The 16,268-nt window shown below is 40.6% G+C and overlaps 2 protein-coding genes across 3 annotated transcripts; one reads left to right on the top strand and one right to left on the bottom strand.

The window, feature by feature from the left end:
- Positions 1–135: 135 nt before the first annotated feature.
- plch2b (phospholipase C, eta 2b) lies at positions 136–10,927 on the top strand. Its single transcript, XM_069145527.1, has 22 exons — positions 136–250; positions 299–471; positions 1,486–1,632; positions 2,407–2,650; positions 2,788–2,917; positions 3,897–4,067; positions 4,531–4,624; positions 4,719–4,922; positions 5,024–5,144; positions 5,259–5,430; positions 5,544–5,654; positions 5,773–5,856; positions 5,969–6,066; positions 6,153–6,241; positions 6,352–6,537; positions 6,645–6,752; positions 6,834–6,958; positions 7,056–7,140; positions 7,228–7,374; positions 9,096–9,175; positions 9,252–10,347; positions 10,438–10,927. The coding sequence occupies exons 1-22, from the start codon at positions 144–146 to the stop codon at positions 10,440–10,442; spliced, it is 3,777 nt and encodes a 1,258-aa protein (XP_069001628.1). The 5' UTR covers positions 136–143; the 3' UTR covers positions 10,443–10,927.
- LOC138195847 (glutamate receptor U1) lies at positions 10,604–15,404 on the bottom strand. 2 transcript variants are annotated; one of them, XM_069145523.1, is made up of 10 exons: positions 15,247–15,404; positions 15,015–15,107; positions 13,495–13,526; positions 13,207–13,386; positions 12,776–12,999; positions 12,505–12,602; positions 12,133–12,350; positions 11,836–12,055; positions 11,491–11,735; positions 10,604–11,176 (listed from the first exon to the last, which is right to left on the bottom strand). In XM_069145523.1, the coding sequence occupies exons 2-10, from the start codon at positions 15,076–15,078 to the stop codon at positions 11,072–11,074; spliced, it is 1,386 nt and encodes a 461-aa protein (XP_069001624.1). In that variant the 5' UTR covers positions 15,079–15,107; positions 15,247–15,404; the 3' UTR covers positions 10,604–11,071. The 2 variants fall into 2 exon arrangements, with proteins under 2 accessions (XP_069001624.1, XP_069001622.1); XM_069145521.1 differs by having other exon boundaries at positions 15,284–15,404.
- Positions 15,405–16,268: the final 864 nt, after the last annotated feature.

Genomic DNA, 16,268 nt, shown 5'->3' with positions numbered 1-16,268 from the left:
CTCTGATCCCATGTGGAAAGACTAACTGGAAGACGAGAATATGCTGACGTTGAGAGAAGCTGTACTATAAAGAAACCTTTCTGAATAGCCCAGGGGGAAGGTGTGTTGATGTGGTGTGAATGGGACAGGAGAGCTGGGACCAAATGTACAGTTCAGGGATGAACATCAGCCCAGCGATGGCACCAATGTCGCCCGGGCTGAGTGGCAGTCCACCACTGTCCTCTCTGTCACCCAAGAAGACCACCTTTCAGTCTTTGGGATCTTTGTCATCTGGAATGTTCTCCCCCTCGCTGCCTAGGGGCTCCTCTCATCAGGTGAAACAGGCCTCGAGCCCCCTGAATGCACACTCCCCGTCTATTATGACCTCCCCAAAACTCTGGCAGAAAGCATCCATCTCCAGACTCGCAGAGGAGTTTTTCTGGATTGGTGGCAGTGTGGTCGCACAACCCAGATGGAGACTGGGTCAGATAGGTAAGACTCACTCACTGTTAATATATAATGTTGCCTTCAAATAGTCAAGTTACTGCCAAGTATCAACAGGTTGCTGAGCAGAAGTGTTTACAATCTGCTCCAAACTGAAGGGGGGATTAACTGGAAACATACGACATTAACGTGATATTTTGTGAAACAGGGCTTGTGAATAGAAAACCTCCACCATGATTTTTCTTACTAATAGTCCTGTAAAATGTGGGACTTTTTACATACAACAAAACAGAGAAGCAGTGAAGCAGATAATTGGCATATGGACTGTAGACAATCCTTTAGGATTAGCCTGAATGATGTGCCAGGTTACGTCACAAGCATGAGCTTCAGATTACAAACAAAGGTTACCTGCTCACAACACACAATTTTTTTTTTAATCTATTTTATCTTGTTTCAGTATAATAACTGTGCACACAACTTTCAAAAGTTCCATAAAGTATCGTTAAAGAAAAGTCTAGAAAAACAATCTGGATCGCCGTGATGCATCTGATTGCAGTTAATGGTGTTGCTTTTTAGATAATGATCAGTTTAGGAATATGTATACTCTTCTTAAAGAATTCCTCCTATTATTAACACATAAACAGCATCTTAAATCCGTGTGACGCAGTTTATAATCTTATAAACTAACGCTTGATGGTAAACCTTTAATTATTGTGACTGCTTCAGGGATTCCTTTTAAGTTGTCATCAAGTGTTCCAACACATAATCACAACACCGCACTCTCAAATATTAAATAGATACATCAATAACAATAAGACAATTCTGACTTGGAAATGGTCCAGCTTAGACACCAACATGATACATTTTACTGAATGGCCCCAAAATATCCAGGTTTAATTGTTGTTATTTGTAAATATTACATTGGACTTTTGATATTCTCAGGCTTCCTCTGATGCCGGCTGTAAATAAATGACAATGTGATGGTCTCAGTGGATTTCTAACAAGCTTGACAGAGAGGAACACAACCCTTAATAAATTGTGTGTCCTTGTGTTCCCATGTAGTGGAAAGGTGTATGTGCACCATGCAGACAGGCACTCAGATGACCAAACTGAAGGGGAAAAAGAAAGGACTGGTCCGATTCTTTTACCTGGACGAGCACAAGTCCTGCATCCGGTGGCGGCCCTCCAGGAAACATGACAAGGCCAAAAGTGAGTGATCACGGCTCTGAAAATACAGAATATAATTTCTGATTATGTAGCCTATCTATCAACTGGCTGCTCTTATGGATGATGTAGCTTTGCGTGTTATGCAGCACTGATCACGTGGCAAGACACTAGGCTCACTACTGTAAAACCAGTAGAACTCTTCCATCTCACAAGAATTGAGCAAAAGAATAAAGAGATTGACCCTACTTTTCTTTCTGGGGCTGCTGTTCAACTGAGCTTGAACATTAAACTATTGTTACATCATGTTATCACCTGATTGTGCCCCTTTTTATGTCTCTGGCTATGATTGTCTTTAACATTCTAGGTGTTGAGTTTTGACCCCTCAAGTTAGAGCAATTTGTGGTTTCAATTGAGTCAAAGCTATTACTGATTCATTAGGCCTACATGTTAAGTTTTTACCCATGTTATTTATCGGTTAAGATGTTATTTTAGGACTATAGTCTCTTTCAGTTACATGAAAAGGCGGTCAGATTTCAGATTAGTTTGAGTTTCCTATGCAAATATAATTATAAATGATCATGATGGCATGATAACTTGGTGAATTAGAACAAAGCAGTTTTGGCATGCAGGTTTCAAATGTAATCACATCTGAAATAAACAATAAACAAAATCCGCAAGTAGTTCAATACAAAACGAGGAATCACAAGAAAAACCCTCTCCTCAATGATGGAAACAACCACCAATAGTTTCAATGATTAGGCTACTTTGATCAATCCATTAAAATGGTGGAATGATCACCATCTTTTCTTGTTTCAGTAACTATCGATTCCATCCATGAGGTCTGTGAGGGGAAAAAGTCAGAGATCTTCAGGCGGTATGCAGACAACCGTTTCGACCCAAACTGCTGCTTCAGTATTTACTACGGCGAGCGTGTGAAGTCCTTGGATCTGGTCTCCACCAACTCAGAGGAGGCCCGCACCTGGATCACCGGGCTGAAGTACCTCATGGCTGGTATCAGTGATGAAGACAGCTTGGCCCGGAGGCAGCGCACCCGTGATCAATATCCTTTACACAGCACTTACACACATGTTTAATCTCCAAAGGACAATATGATAACACACTCACATCGAACGTCACTTTGTATTAAACTGATCATCAAACCTTAAAGCATTGGTTCAGCCTTAACTGCAGTCGTACATGGTTACAGCAGACTTTCTCTGAGGCTGACAAAAATGGGGATGGCACCTTGAGCATTGGAGAGGTTCACCAGCTCCTGCACAAACTCAATGTGAATTTACCCAAGCAGAAAGTCAGGGAGATGTTTCAAGTAAGATTAAAACCACTTTTTGCACGCTGAAATAGATTGACTGTGGATATAACCAATTACTTTTGATACCCCCCCCCCCCCCCCCCCCCCCCCCAGGCTACATGGCTACAAAACATAATTCAAACTGTGCTACACAACAAAATAATTCTGCTAGAGATTTGAAGTCAGCATGACAATGTGCTCATAATGCTGATGTTTTTTTCAGGTAATGTTTGGCATGGTCATCATGTTTGTTTAGCATGTTAGCATGCCATTTTCACATTCACCACCTTTGTTTTGCTTGTTTGTCAATGGATCACCAAATGGAGTAGGATTCAATCTACAGCCTCCAGTACAAACGTTCTTGGCATTAGTTATCTCAGCCTGGGTTGACTGACAAAAGGATTGACATTGACATGTGTAGAGCCATGGCATGCCAATTAAATGGCTATAAAACATCTGGCTCAAAATGTTTAGAAACCAGGAAAATAAACACATATAGCATCAACAGGAAAGTACTCAAATGATTTGTTAATGTATTGTACGAACTGGCAACAAAAGAAACCAGGCTGAAAAATGAATTACAGGGTACACTGACAAAAGGTGGAAAATCTTTGATCTTTGCTTGAGAGACATAATCTCTATGTGATCTTAACATCATTTCAGTTAGAGAAGCAGATAGAAAGATGGTGATGGTTCCAGCAGACAAATATGTTTATATAGTATTTTGGCAGGACACTGCGGGAGAGTGCAACAGGAAGACCATATGGCCACCACAGATGGCTTAAGTTGCACTGTAATATTGCTTTAGTTCGGTAGCTCACTGCCTCCCTTCATGATGACAGTAGTCTCTGTGAAGAAGCTGTATGTTGATGGTGAGAGATATATATCCTCCAGGTGTATGGTGGTACATATTTTCTTTGGCAGGGTGGTTATCTCAAATCACTCTCAGTGGGAGAGTAATCTCTGGCTCATGAAATATTTTTGTCACTATCTGCAGGAAGCAGACACGGATGAGAACCAGGGCTCTCTGGGTTTTGAAGAATTCTGCTCCTTCTACAAGATGATTTCCACACGCAGAGACCTCTACCTGATTTTGATCTCCTACAGCAATCAGAAAGAAGTCATGGATCTACCCAGCCTTGCACGCTTCCTGGAAAATGAACAGAAGGTACAAATCACAAAGAATCGCTGAGCCGTCATTTCAGGTGGAAAGTTTACTTATTGCATATATTTATCTGAAACTTATTATCCTCAAGATTTTTATTGAATCACACGTTATTTTTGATTCTACTTATGGCTGTCATTCTTTCAACAATTGCAAGTTATTTTTTTCCATTTTTTCCATTATGTGTCTTTACTGTCATTTTTATTGTTGAAAGCCAGTCCATTATTCCCATGAAACTCTTCACCTACATCATTCTGCACAGCGAAGCTAAAAGAGAAATAGCATTAACCAAAAACATTTTTTTTGAATGGCAGCGGTTTTATAAGAATTTATTAGATTACTCTACATGCACAACAAAATATTTACCGCTGCTAGTTTGCAAAAGGCATTTAAACACTGCTACAACATATGTCTAAAATTTTGGATTCAAAAGTGGATAACACTACTGATCTTGTTCTATTTGTAGATACGAGGCCTGGCCAGAGAGCATCTCGTTGACATAGTAGCTAAGTTTGAGCCGTGTCCTGAGAACCTCCAGCGTATGGTACTGGGTATTGATGGTACGTGATCATTGTAACAAATCGTCAATAATATTTCACTTGAACCAGACATGACATCAGATAAAACATCTGGCTCAAACTTTGCTGACTTCAGGTTTTACCAACTTCATGCGGAGTCCCGCAGGCGACATCTTCAACCCTGAGCACAATCACGTAAACCAAGACATGACGCAGCCCCTTTGCAACTACTTCATTGCTACGTCACACAACACCTATCTGACGGGAGACCAGCTGCTTTCTCAGTCCAGAGTGGAAATGTACGCATATGTTCTGCAGGCAGGCTGTCGCTGTGTGGAGGGTAAGACCCTGCAAAACTAGAACTTCAGCATTCTTCATTGTGATTTCTAGACATTACAGACAAGTCATCATCTCTTTTGCTCTTTCTTTCTCCTGTCTCAGTGGACTGCTGGGATGGACCAGATGGCGAGCCCATTATCCATCATGGGTACACCTTGACATCCAAAATTCTCTTCAAAGATGTCGTTGAAACCATCAACAAATATGCCTTCACAAAATCACAGTGAGTGCTTTTGTGTCCTGATAGTGGTATATATTTTGTCTGTATACTGTAAAAAGTGTTATGCTTGAATGTCATGCTGGCTCAGTAGCTCAGGTATCATCACCTCACCCCCAGGTACCCGGTGATCTTGTCCATAGAGAACCACTGCACTGTACCTCAGCAGAAAAAGATGGCAGAGTATCTGAAAGAGGTGCTGCAGGACAAACTGGACCTAACCAATGTCAACATGCATGAATGCAAGAAGCTGCCATCGCCTGAGATCCTGAAAGGGAAAGTTTTAGTCAAGGTAAAAGTTTTCTGTGATATGCAACGCTACATGCTGTTTCAAGTTGACCACAGTAGATAGTGATATCCAGAACACCAAACAAGCCACGTGACACATGGACTTACGGGTTTCAGGGAAAGAAGCTGCCAGCAAACCTTGATCCTGATGCTGAGGAGGGTGATGTGTCTGATGAAGACACAGGGGATGAGGAAGAGGAGGAAGACGATGATGACGCTAACTCACAGGCAAACTCAACTTAAAAAAAAAAAAAGGATGGATGAATAGACAAACGGATGGACGAACAGATTGGTTCATTGGTTGGTTGATTAATTGATGCCTTTGTTTACAATTTGACTATTTCAGGATGGAAATAGTGCCACATCTACTAGTCAGCCTAAAAAGAAGAGACGATTTGGCAGATCGATCATAAGGAGCTTCAAAAGAAAGGTCAGCCATTTGTTCATTTCCTTTAAATAACGAAAATGTATGCAGTATAAATTATGAAAATAATACAGTTCAGACTAGTTTGGCTTTAAAATATGTTTGTTTGTTTTTTCAGAGAAAAAAGAAAATGCGGGTGAAAAACAAAGCAATGTCTGATAGTGAATCGGACTATAGCAGCAGCAGGGAGAGGACCCAAATTGTTTACCAGCCTAAGTAAGGCCTGTCATTGCATACAGTAGCTTATCTCTCTAAAGTTTTTTGTGTCTGAGGTCAAATTGCATGCCTTCAATTCTCTTTAGAAAAAAGAAAACAATAAGGCTGTCCCGAGCTCTGTCTGACCTGGTCAAGTACACAAAATCTGTCCGTGTGCATGGCATTGAAACACAAGGTAAATTCAAGATTCATTCAAGTAAAAATCATACTATCCCAGAAATATCCCAGTACATTGTAACGTTTGGGAATGGCTGCTTGAGGATGTTGTGTTTCTCTGTTGGGCAGCATTTGGAAACAGCTGGCAGGTATCATCTCTAAACGAGACCGTAATGAACCAGATCTTACAGATGAATGCAGGTCAGCTGGTGCGTTTCAACCAGCGCCAGCTTCTGAGAGTCTACCCGTCCAACTACAGAGTGGATTCAAGCAACTTCAACCCACAACCATACTGGAACGCAGGATGCCATATGGGTAATAAGACTGTCACAGAAAGTAAAATGCTGCCTAATTTTACCCTGAGGGTTTGTTTTGATTCATAGCAGCTTTTCATTTGGGTACATGTTGTCGTCTCATTTTAGTTGCAATGAATTATCAAACAGAAGGTCGCATGCTTGAACTGAACCGAGCCAAGTTCTCAAGCAATGGAAACTGTGGATATATTCTGAAGCCTAAGTGCATGTGTAAAGGTATGTAGCTAGGCAGATTGCAGAGTGAATGGCAAGGGCCCCTGTGTGAGTAGGTAGTAAATACTATTGTTTTTTTCATAGCTGCCTTTAATCCCATGTCGGAGGATCCTCTATCAGGACACAGAAAGACTCAGTTAGTGCTGAAGATCATCAGTGGACAACAACTTCCCAAACCCAAAGACTCCATGTTTGGGGACAGAGGAGAGGTGAGGCTGAAATATAGTAGATTTAAAATCAGAGCTTCAGCGGTGATGCACCCTGAAAAAAAACGTTAAAGTTCTGGTTGTCTTTGTGTCCTTTCAGATAATTGATCCCTTTGTTGAAGTTGAAATTATCGGTCTACATGTTGATTGTTCCAAGCAGCAGACCAGAGTGGTGGATGATAATGGTATGTGTAGAAAATACATCTTGCAGTTCAAATCATATTACACCAGGTTTTGTGTTTTTCAGTCTTGGTAACTTCTCATTCATTCAGGTTTCAACCCAATGTGGGAGGAGACCCTCGTATTCAACATCCAAATGCCACAGATCGCCCTGGTGCGATTCCAGGTGTGGGATCATGATCCCATTGGACGAGATTTCATTGGACAGAGGACTGTAGCCTTCACCAGCATGATGCCAGGTATAAATCACGCTGTAGTGTGCTTGGTAAAGCAATAAAACTGTCTAAAACTCACATGTTTTTTTCTGCTTGAAGTTAAATTTTTATGGAATATTTTTTGAAATGAGAAAAAATGACAATGCCCTCAAGTCATTAGGGCCTTATTGTTATTCAAGATATTATTATGGCCTGAGCTCCAAAGGTGCAAAAACACTATTGTTATTCAAGATTTTGGATGACATGCTATATAGTATGACTTTTCTTTAGATATTTTGGATGACATTACTTTTTTGTCATGTTTTGGAAGACATGCTATAGTATGAATTTTTGTCATAATATGGACCACAGGGTATAGTATGAGTTATTTTTCAGATTTTGGATGACATGCAATAGTATGACTTCTTTTCCATATTTTGGGCAACATGCTATAGTATGACTTTTTTTCTGATTTTGGATGACATGCTATAGTATTACTTTTTTATCACATTTTGGACAACATTAAAGAAGTATGACTTTTTGTGCTATTTCTGACAACATGCTTTAAGTATGACTTCCGTTCAAGTTGTGGCAGGTAACACAATTGTGCAGTTGTCAGTGTTGTCATCTCACAGTCTGAAGGTCCCAGGTTCGATACCTGCCTGGGACTTTCTATGTGGAATTTGCATGTTCCTGTGTAAGTAATAACCTAAAAGTGAATTGTAACTTATGCATGTTATCATGCATATAGTCCATGATGTAAAATAAACATCATCCATGAAGTCGTAAATGTGACAAAGTCACACTACAAGCAGGAACATGCAATCCTCCACAGACAGAGTTCCAGTCCCCCTATTGACCTGAATACTTCCTGATTGTCAGATGACAACAGTAGTAACTGCAAAATTTTGCTGCCTTAATTGCATGTTTGTCTGATTTATATAACTTATATGACTTTTAAACATTTTATGGAAGACAGCACAGTGGTGCAGTGGTTAGTGTTGTTGCCCCCCAGTCAGAAGGTTCCAGGTTCCATTCTTGCCCTTGACATGGCTTTTCATATGGGACGTTAACTTCATCCTTTCCAGGGCAAGTCTCAAACCTGGAACCTTCAGACTGGAAGGCAACAACACCAACCACTGCACCATCGATTGCTCTTCCATAACATGTTTAAAAGTCATATAAGTTAGATAGGGGGCCTGGAACCTAGTGTGAAGAATTGCATGTTCTTGCTTGAATGTAATGTTTTACATTATGACAACATGCATAAGTTAGTCATCCATATTATGGACTACAAACTCTTCTTGTAGGTTATTAGTTTTAAGGGACCATGTAAATTCCACATAGAAAGTCCTACGTGGGAATTGAACCGAGGACCTTTAGACTGTGAGACAACAATGCTGACAGCTGCACCACTGTGCTGGCTTCCATACTTTCAACGGAAGTCATACTTATAGCATGTCATCCAAAATATGACTTTTTGGACATGATATAGTATGACTTTTTTTTAAAGATATTTTGGACAGCATGCTATATATGACTTATTTTTCATATCTCAGATGACATGGTATAGTATGACTTTTTTTTTAAATATTTTGGAACACATGCTATAGTTTGACTTTTTTGTCATGTTTTGAAGACATGCTATAGTATGACTTTTTTTTCACATATCACTGCTTTCAGTTTTAATTAAAAAAAATTGTTATTCTCATTTTGAGGGAGAGAGACATTTTAAAAATGTAGTCTTACTTCGTTCTTTTTTTTAGGTTATCGGCACATCTACCTGGAGGGAATGGCAGAGTCATCCATCTTTGTTCATGTTGCTATTAATGACTTATCAGGAAAGGTATGGTATATCAAAATAAACTTGCAGATCTAATTTTAACCCTCATCTGAGAACTTTTTCTTCCCTTGTAAAACAGCTGAAACCTACAAATGCTGTGCAAGCAGCCAGAAAACACATCCAAAAAGCGGCACAGAAGCACATGAAGAGTCACCATAGGCAGCCGTCTCTAGACTTCTCTGTCCTGTCCTCAGAAGATGGACGCGCTCTCTTCTTCCGCAAGGATTTGGACACCATTTCTCAGGACAGCAAAACTGGGGAACTGTCTTTTCTGGTACAAGGGCCAGCAGCCAAGGCTGCCATCCACAAAGGAGCCATGAGTGAGCCAGTGAGGCGAGCACACAGAGTTAAAATTCATGAACCACCAGAGACAAGAAGAGGGATTTTCAGCCGGATGTCATCCACAGACTCCCACTGCACTGGGGCTGCTCCCTGTGTGATGGAGGAAAGCTTCGACCTTGAGACCTCTTCCCAGGCTTCTCATCCTGACAGTCCTGCTCCTGACAGCCAAAACCCAACAATTGAAGAGGAGTTAGAGAATGAACCTAATGAATTACCACAGTCAAACTGTGCTGAGCAGCAGACAGTTCAGCCATTTGAACCAGAGCAGCCTAAACCATCTGAGGAGTTGCAACCAGAATCAGAGCCAGACGAGGATGTTGCAACTGAACCTGAGCAACCACCAGAGAGTCAGAGTCAGACTGAGTCACTCCCTCAGCCTCAGCCCGTGCCACAGCCTGAAGCCAAATCCTCTCCACTTATCCCACCATCATCCCCTCTTAGGGTCAGACGAACTTTGGAGACTCCCACTGCCCCCCGACTGTCCACCCTAATACGATCGAAGGCCCGCTCACGCAGTTGCCCTCGAAAACAGACTACCTCTCCTCAGACACCAATGGTAAACCGCAAGCTTGCTTTCCAATGGCAGCCAGAGAGAGGGCAAAACTATGGCCGTCACAGCAACCAGGTGAGACGCATACCCAATGGTCTCTGCCTGTCGGACAGCACATCCAACAGCAGCAGCAGTGGGAGCAGCACCGACAGCCTGGAGATTGTGCCCTGCTGTGTGCCAGCTGGGGAAGAGCAGCGTGAGGGCACCCTGCAGAGGGAGATGAAAGCCCTTTTTGACCAGAAGTTGAGAGAGATCCGCTGTAAATCACCGCTTTTTCTAGAAGGTTAGTTACATTTGCAAAAGAATAAAAATAACTGCAATTACAAAAGCTAAGAGTCTGTATGAAACCCTGGCTTTTGTTCTGTTTTTTTAGATTAGATCACAGATTATATTTGCAACATCAAAGACATCAAGGTCCTTTGGAAAAATAAGAAGAAAAGCAACAACAACAACCACAAAAAGGAGTCATAAGGAGGATGAGGGGGACCGAATCATGAACCAATTCTAATTTTCTCTCTAGATAAAGACATGGTGCAGAATTACACAATTAGACAGTTTTTATTATTTTAGTCCTGCTGGAATGTTTACAGTCATCACAGTTTTTATGCATGAAAACATTTTGAAAAAGCAATTGTTTAAATCACATGATGCCAACTGTAAAAAAAAACAGCATGAGGAAGAGTTGTAAAGAGTTAGAAAATACCAGATATATGAGCACTATTTGTTAATCAATGATTATTTTTTTTATAAAGATTAACTGTTTGATTTTCATTGAAACTTTAGAGTTGGTATTTAAAAATCAATAAATTATATATTTTACTAAAAGTGAGTTTTTACATTAAAATCTTTTTTTTTTTTTTAAAGTAAGAAGTAAAGAAGTTCAAAAACTACAATGTTAATGTTCCTGTCAAATATTTGAACATACTTTTAAAGAGCTAGGAGACAAAAAAAAGCTACAAGTTAAAAGAAACACACTTTTTAGACCAGTTAATGCTTCAAAACTGGTTTTAGGCTTTTTCTTTGTCTTTATCTGCATTTTCCTGGGATCTGTTTGCATTGCTGGTCCTCAGGCGCAGACTCAGTTCCTCAGTCAGAACAGTGCAGTATGACTTCTGTGGGAAGGACATTTTTACAATAAACAGCAGGGAACCACAACATTTTATTACACTGATAAACTCAGTGGAACATGGGTGTTTACATTAGTAAGTATCTGGCTGTGTTTTCTACATTTTGTGAAATCCAGTTCATAAATGACAGGGTTGCTTTAACAATAACAAATGGCCTTCATGCTCATAAATTAACATACATTTCTACAGAGTAAATACACTCGCACACACATTGTAGGGCTCCAAAAAAGCTGTTTGGCTAAGTTACTACGATTTAGTTGCACAGCTTTTTTAGAGGAGATTTGAAAGCGCTCGCATACCTTCTGCTCTGCTGCACTTCTGCGACTCTTGGAGGTGAGCTCCAGGACAGCCAGCAGCGTTCCCAGCCCAAGGCCCAGAGAGAGAACCAGAAACATCCCCTTAAGGCTGTGTAGCTGCACAGCTGAAGCCTTGGCCTTGTCTGCTATGCAGCTGCTGGCCCACCACTTGCTTCTCAGGTAAGCCAGCTCTCCTGCCTCGCTCAATTGTAGGATTGCCACACTGAGGTTCTTTATGAGGGGCGAACCTGGAGGAAATTGACAGTTTTAGCATGATATTATTTTTGCATCCCAAAATCTTTGTTTAAATTTCATTATTTCATGAGGTTTCAAAATGAGCAGCCTCACCAAGAGTGGCAGCAATGCTGTATCCCCTCATGCCAACGACTTCATGAGCTCGGACGAGTTCACAGTGGCGGGCTACTGCCAAGTCCAGAGAGACAGACTCTCCAATAAAAGCAAAGTCACCCTCTTTTGCACGCCGAACGCCTTCATCCATGGATGACACAAAACTCTTAGTTCTCTCCATATGCTCATAGATTCTGCGGTACAATGGATTATTTGAATTCTGAATGATGGAAAGAAAAATAATTAGAGCATTTTCTATTCCTTCTTAGCAACACAGCTCAAGACTGGAATACTCACCTTAAAGAAAGCGAGGGTGGAAGAGCCTGCCAGGCAGCCATACTCAATCATGTCCTGATTGGCCAAGTCCTCAAACCCTTTCACCGTCAGGTGACTGGACTCTGAGGTTTTAGAGGAACTGAGGTTGGAGAAATAACAAGCCAGGAGGACAACTGTAAACAACCACCAGCTGCTGCAGATGACACGTCCAGAAAGGGCTTTGGGATGAGGACCAGCGCCTGAAGCAAAACACAAAAACAGAGTAAGAAAAATGCAACTACAAGATGGAGAGAATCTGCAGATATGGAAAAAAATTAAATTCAGAGATTCTCCTCTCTGTTTGTTGTATTGTGCTGACAAACACATTTGCTCGTGTCTGGTTTTACTGTTTACCTTGTAGAGTCAGAGCTCCAGCTGTGTACCACAGGCTGTGGAGGAGACTGAATCTGTTTTCCTCACTCTGAGGCTGACTCCACTCACATGGGCTGAGCCTGCATTTTGCATAAACAATTTATTAATGTGGCCGTACTCAAAGGTATTCCACAGCCACAAGAAATGTCAAAATATTCACAGACTACAATTTACAGAAGCTAATAAATAAACCTCATTAGATAAATCATAATAATCACCTTCTAAAATAAATTAAACGTCTTTCATCACCAACCTGGCAACTATAAAGATGCAAGCAGCAGTACCCAGGTAGGCAATGAGTATGCCAACCCAGGTCTCTGCTGTAAAGGGGGTCAGGAAATCAAAGAAGCCGGCTCCCTCTGAGATGTCCTTCCTCAGCAGGATGCTGATTCCTGTCTGCATGAAGGGTTTGGTCATCCCCACAGCTTTCTCACGAGCTGCAGTGAGAGTCAGCGGCGCAATAGCAAGGTCTGCATCCTGTAGGGAATGCAGAAACACATTTGGCTCGTGTAAACTATGTTACATGTAATGTAATGTGCTCTATAGAAACTCCTTGAAGTTTTTAGGTTAAACATCAGGTTGATTTCCTTTTCACCAATGAATAACCCTCTTAACATATTCACTTCTTCTGCAGAGTGTTTCCCTCCTTTTGTCTGCTCCAAATTCTATTTCTCGTTTGCTCACCCCTCTCACCACCTCTCCAATCATCCCATTCCAGTTTCCACTCTCGTCCTGTCTGCCATATGAACCATCTTTCACCAGCTGCACTCTGTATTTGAAGCCCAGTTTCTTGGCTACTTCAGATAGCAGGTCCATGCAAAAGCCCTCCAGTTGCACACCTTTGGACATCGTATATGGCTCTTGCTAAAAGAAAAGATGCAAGTAAAGAGTCAGTGGAATGTATGCAATCTTTAATCTTGTAGTGATCTGAAATTTCAATATAAACCAGAATGAAAGACATAACTGAACTACCTTTATTGTTGTTATTCTCATTTCTGATTGTACTGATGTTGAGGGGGAAAAAAGAAACAAGTTAGTCAGTGCAACATCATTTTAATCAATGATTCCCAAACTTCTCAAAACCACAGCACACTTTCTTCTGATGGTGATTGGTGCAAAAGTTCCCAGACAATGCAGCCTTGTGATCCTCAAAGGATTACTGTGTCTACGTGCAGCCTCAGAATGCACCGTTTAAATGTATAGTTTATAAACATATAAATTCTTACCTTGTTGATATGATTTTGACTTTTAGTGCTATAAACCCTTCCAGTGAAAATAATGAGAAACCTTTGTTGCTGTATACTAAAATAGTTTGGTTTCACGAGGCTTTGTGCTTTTAAACTAATCAGGTGCTAATGACATTCAAAGTACAGCAGCAGTTTTTACTCTGATCGTCTTGGGGCCGGTGGATATTGTAAATGTTTCTTCAGTCTTTTTTTGGGGCAAAAAATATTCTAAGATGTCTCCATTGTCCAATTCTTAAGGCGCCACAAGTGCTACTCATCTTGTATGTGAAAACTGAAAAAGCAAGGTCGGTATGAGGAGTCAACAAATAATGTGAATACATTAGAGTAAGAGAGCAACAACCGGGTTAATTTTTCACTCAGATGTTTTACCCTAAATTTAGCCGAATAAAAGATTCCTTTGTGCACTGGCCATCTTCAGACTTCACTCTGACACACAGACATGTCTGAGGTGAAATTTAGGGTGTGTGTATTGACTTTCTGGTCAAAAGGGGTTTCCGGTATCCTAGAGATCTGGCCACTCTCCTCTCCTACTTGAAAACTGCTTGCACTCTTACAATCCTTTTAGAGCAGTGTGTTAATTGAAGGAGTCTCAATGCCATGGCACTGTGAGATGGGAGGGCAGTCAAAGAGTATCAAAAGCTTCAATTCAGGCCAAGGCCTCGGGGATCCATCACCACAGGGTGATCCTGACAACCATCAGATCCTCCTTTTCAAAAGATGACACGTATACAAGCTCTTCAAGCCCCTGTCACTTTTTGGACACTTTGAAACACAGAGTCTTTGTTCACTCCATAGAGTTGATTTATTACTTTTTTTTTTATGAGATTTTCGGTTGGCTTGCTTCCTTTTCTGTTTTCCCACAAGAGTTGGACAGGATGTGATGACACACTTTGATATTCATCCGAGCTGACAGTTTATGTATTTATGTCTTGTCAAGCCCGAGAAATTTCTACCAAATCCTGCGGAGACAACATGAGGAATTTGGCAAAGAAAGAAAGCAAGCTGCCACCACACTGGATACAAATGCAGTGACCGGGTCAAACTTTGAAATATCCGTGTTCAGAAGCAAAACTCTTTTTTTTTTTTTGTTTAGACATTTTTCAATGTCAATCATATATTCTGCATCAGTGCACACTCACGAGATCTGAATTTACACAAGCCTCGTTAATAACTCTGTTATATTGACTTTGTGTTAGCGCTGTCTCTACATAACTACAAACCTTGGATAAATAAATAGTCTCTTACCTGCAGTGCAAATTCCCATGTCTAGGAAAAACCCAGAACACAGCAGCAAAAAGCCAAACACCATCCTGTCTCTCTTGCTATGCAACCTGCAAGCTGAACAAAAGAATTTAGAAGTTGAAGGTGCATCAGATGGATGACATGAATTAAGTTAACAAATACACATTAAGACTTCTCTTACTGAAATTGTAAAAACCTGAATCAAATCAACAAAAAAATTAGTTTGAAAACTTACATTAAGTGCAAAGAGTACATATGATGAAAGTCCTTACTGCCTGAAAGGAGTCCAAGATGTAACTGCTGGATTAGCACATCAGTTTCAGGCAGACCCCAGAGAGCTTGACTGTGATGCACTGTGAACCCAAGTTGTTCAGATTCAGATGTGTCAAGAGACAGCCAACGAAGTGTTTGTGGGTGGAGAATGAAGACTAATTTTGAAGGGGTGGAGAGACGCAGCACGAAGTAAAAACATAGAGCTTCCACCATGGAATAAAATGTGGTAAATTTATAGACTCGGGTAACTGCCCTGATTTTGCAAATGAATGAAAAGCATATGATTGTGGCAGAATAGTAACATTATCCTTGTATTGTAGTTACGATGAGTGTCATTAGTTGCTTGATATTCAACTTAAACTAAGTTGGATATTTTAAGCTCATGAGACGAGATACATATCTCATGAATAAATGAGCAGGTTTTGAAGTAGAAGTATGAAGTTACATTTGTAGAAAGATTGACAAAGACATGTAAATAACATAAAGAGAACCACACACAGGCCTTTTTGAAAGGTATTATTTAGTGCCTTAGAGATGTTACAAAGATGTACAAAACACAAAAAGTGCGTCATAAGAGAAAAGTTAAAAGCTTCAGTGATGAAAAACTTCAGCTTTTTAAGCATTACACTCTCTGCTCTTTATTACTATTTTAAAACGCAGCTCTGAAGGATAACCGCATTGTTGCAATACACAGGGAAACAACAAAAGAAGACATTCTTGCAGAGAACCTACTTGATTATCTTTATCGGAGAGTGCTCACTGACCTTGGAAAGACATATGAGGATTCCTATGTTGAATAAGCTATCCAATGGCTCAGATAAAAACTAGAAAAATAACAGGAGTAGAGGGATTGTTTCTCCTGTGCAGCTACAAAGTCAACATTTGGTACAATCCTCCTTTTCACATTTGGGTCTCTGAGAGACTCTTGTCACAACTGAATATGTTTCTGAACTTTAGCAAAAAAGATGGCTTGCACATAAGCTT

This window comes from Embiotoca jacksoni, unplaced genomic scaffold, assembly GCF_022577435.1.
Source record: "Embiotoca jacksoni isolate LCO1_2020_lvr unplaced genomic scaffold, fEmbJac1.0.p SCAF_1, whole genome shotgun sequence".
Lineage (NCBI taxonomy): Eukaryota > Metazoa > Chordata > Actinopteri > Embiotocidae > Embiotoca > Embiotoca jacksoni.
This window is presented reverse-complemented; position numbering and strand designations above follow the sequence as displayed.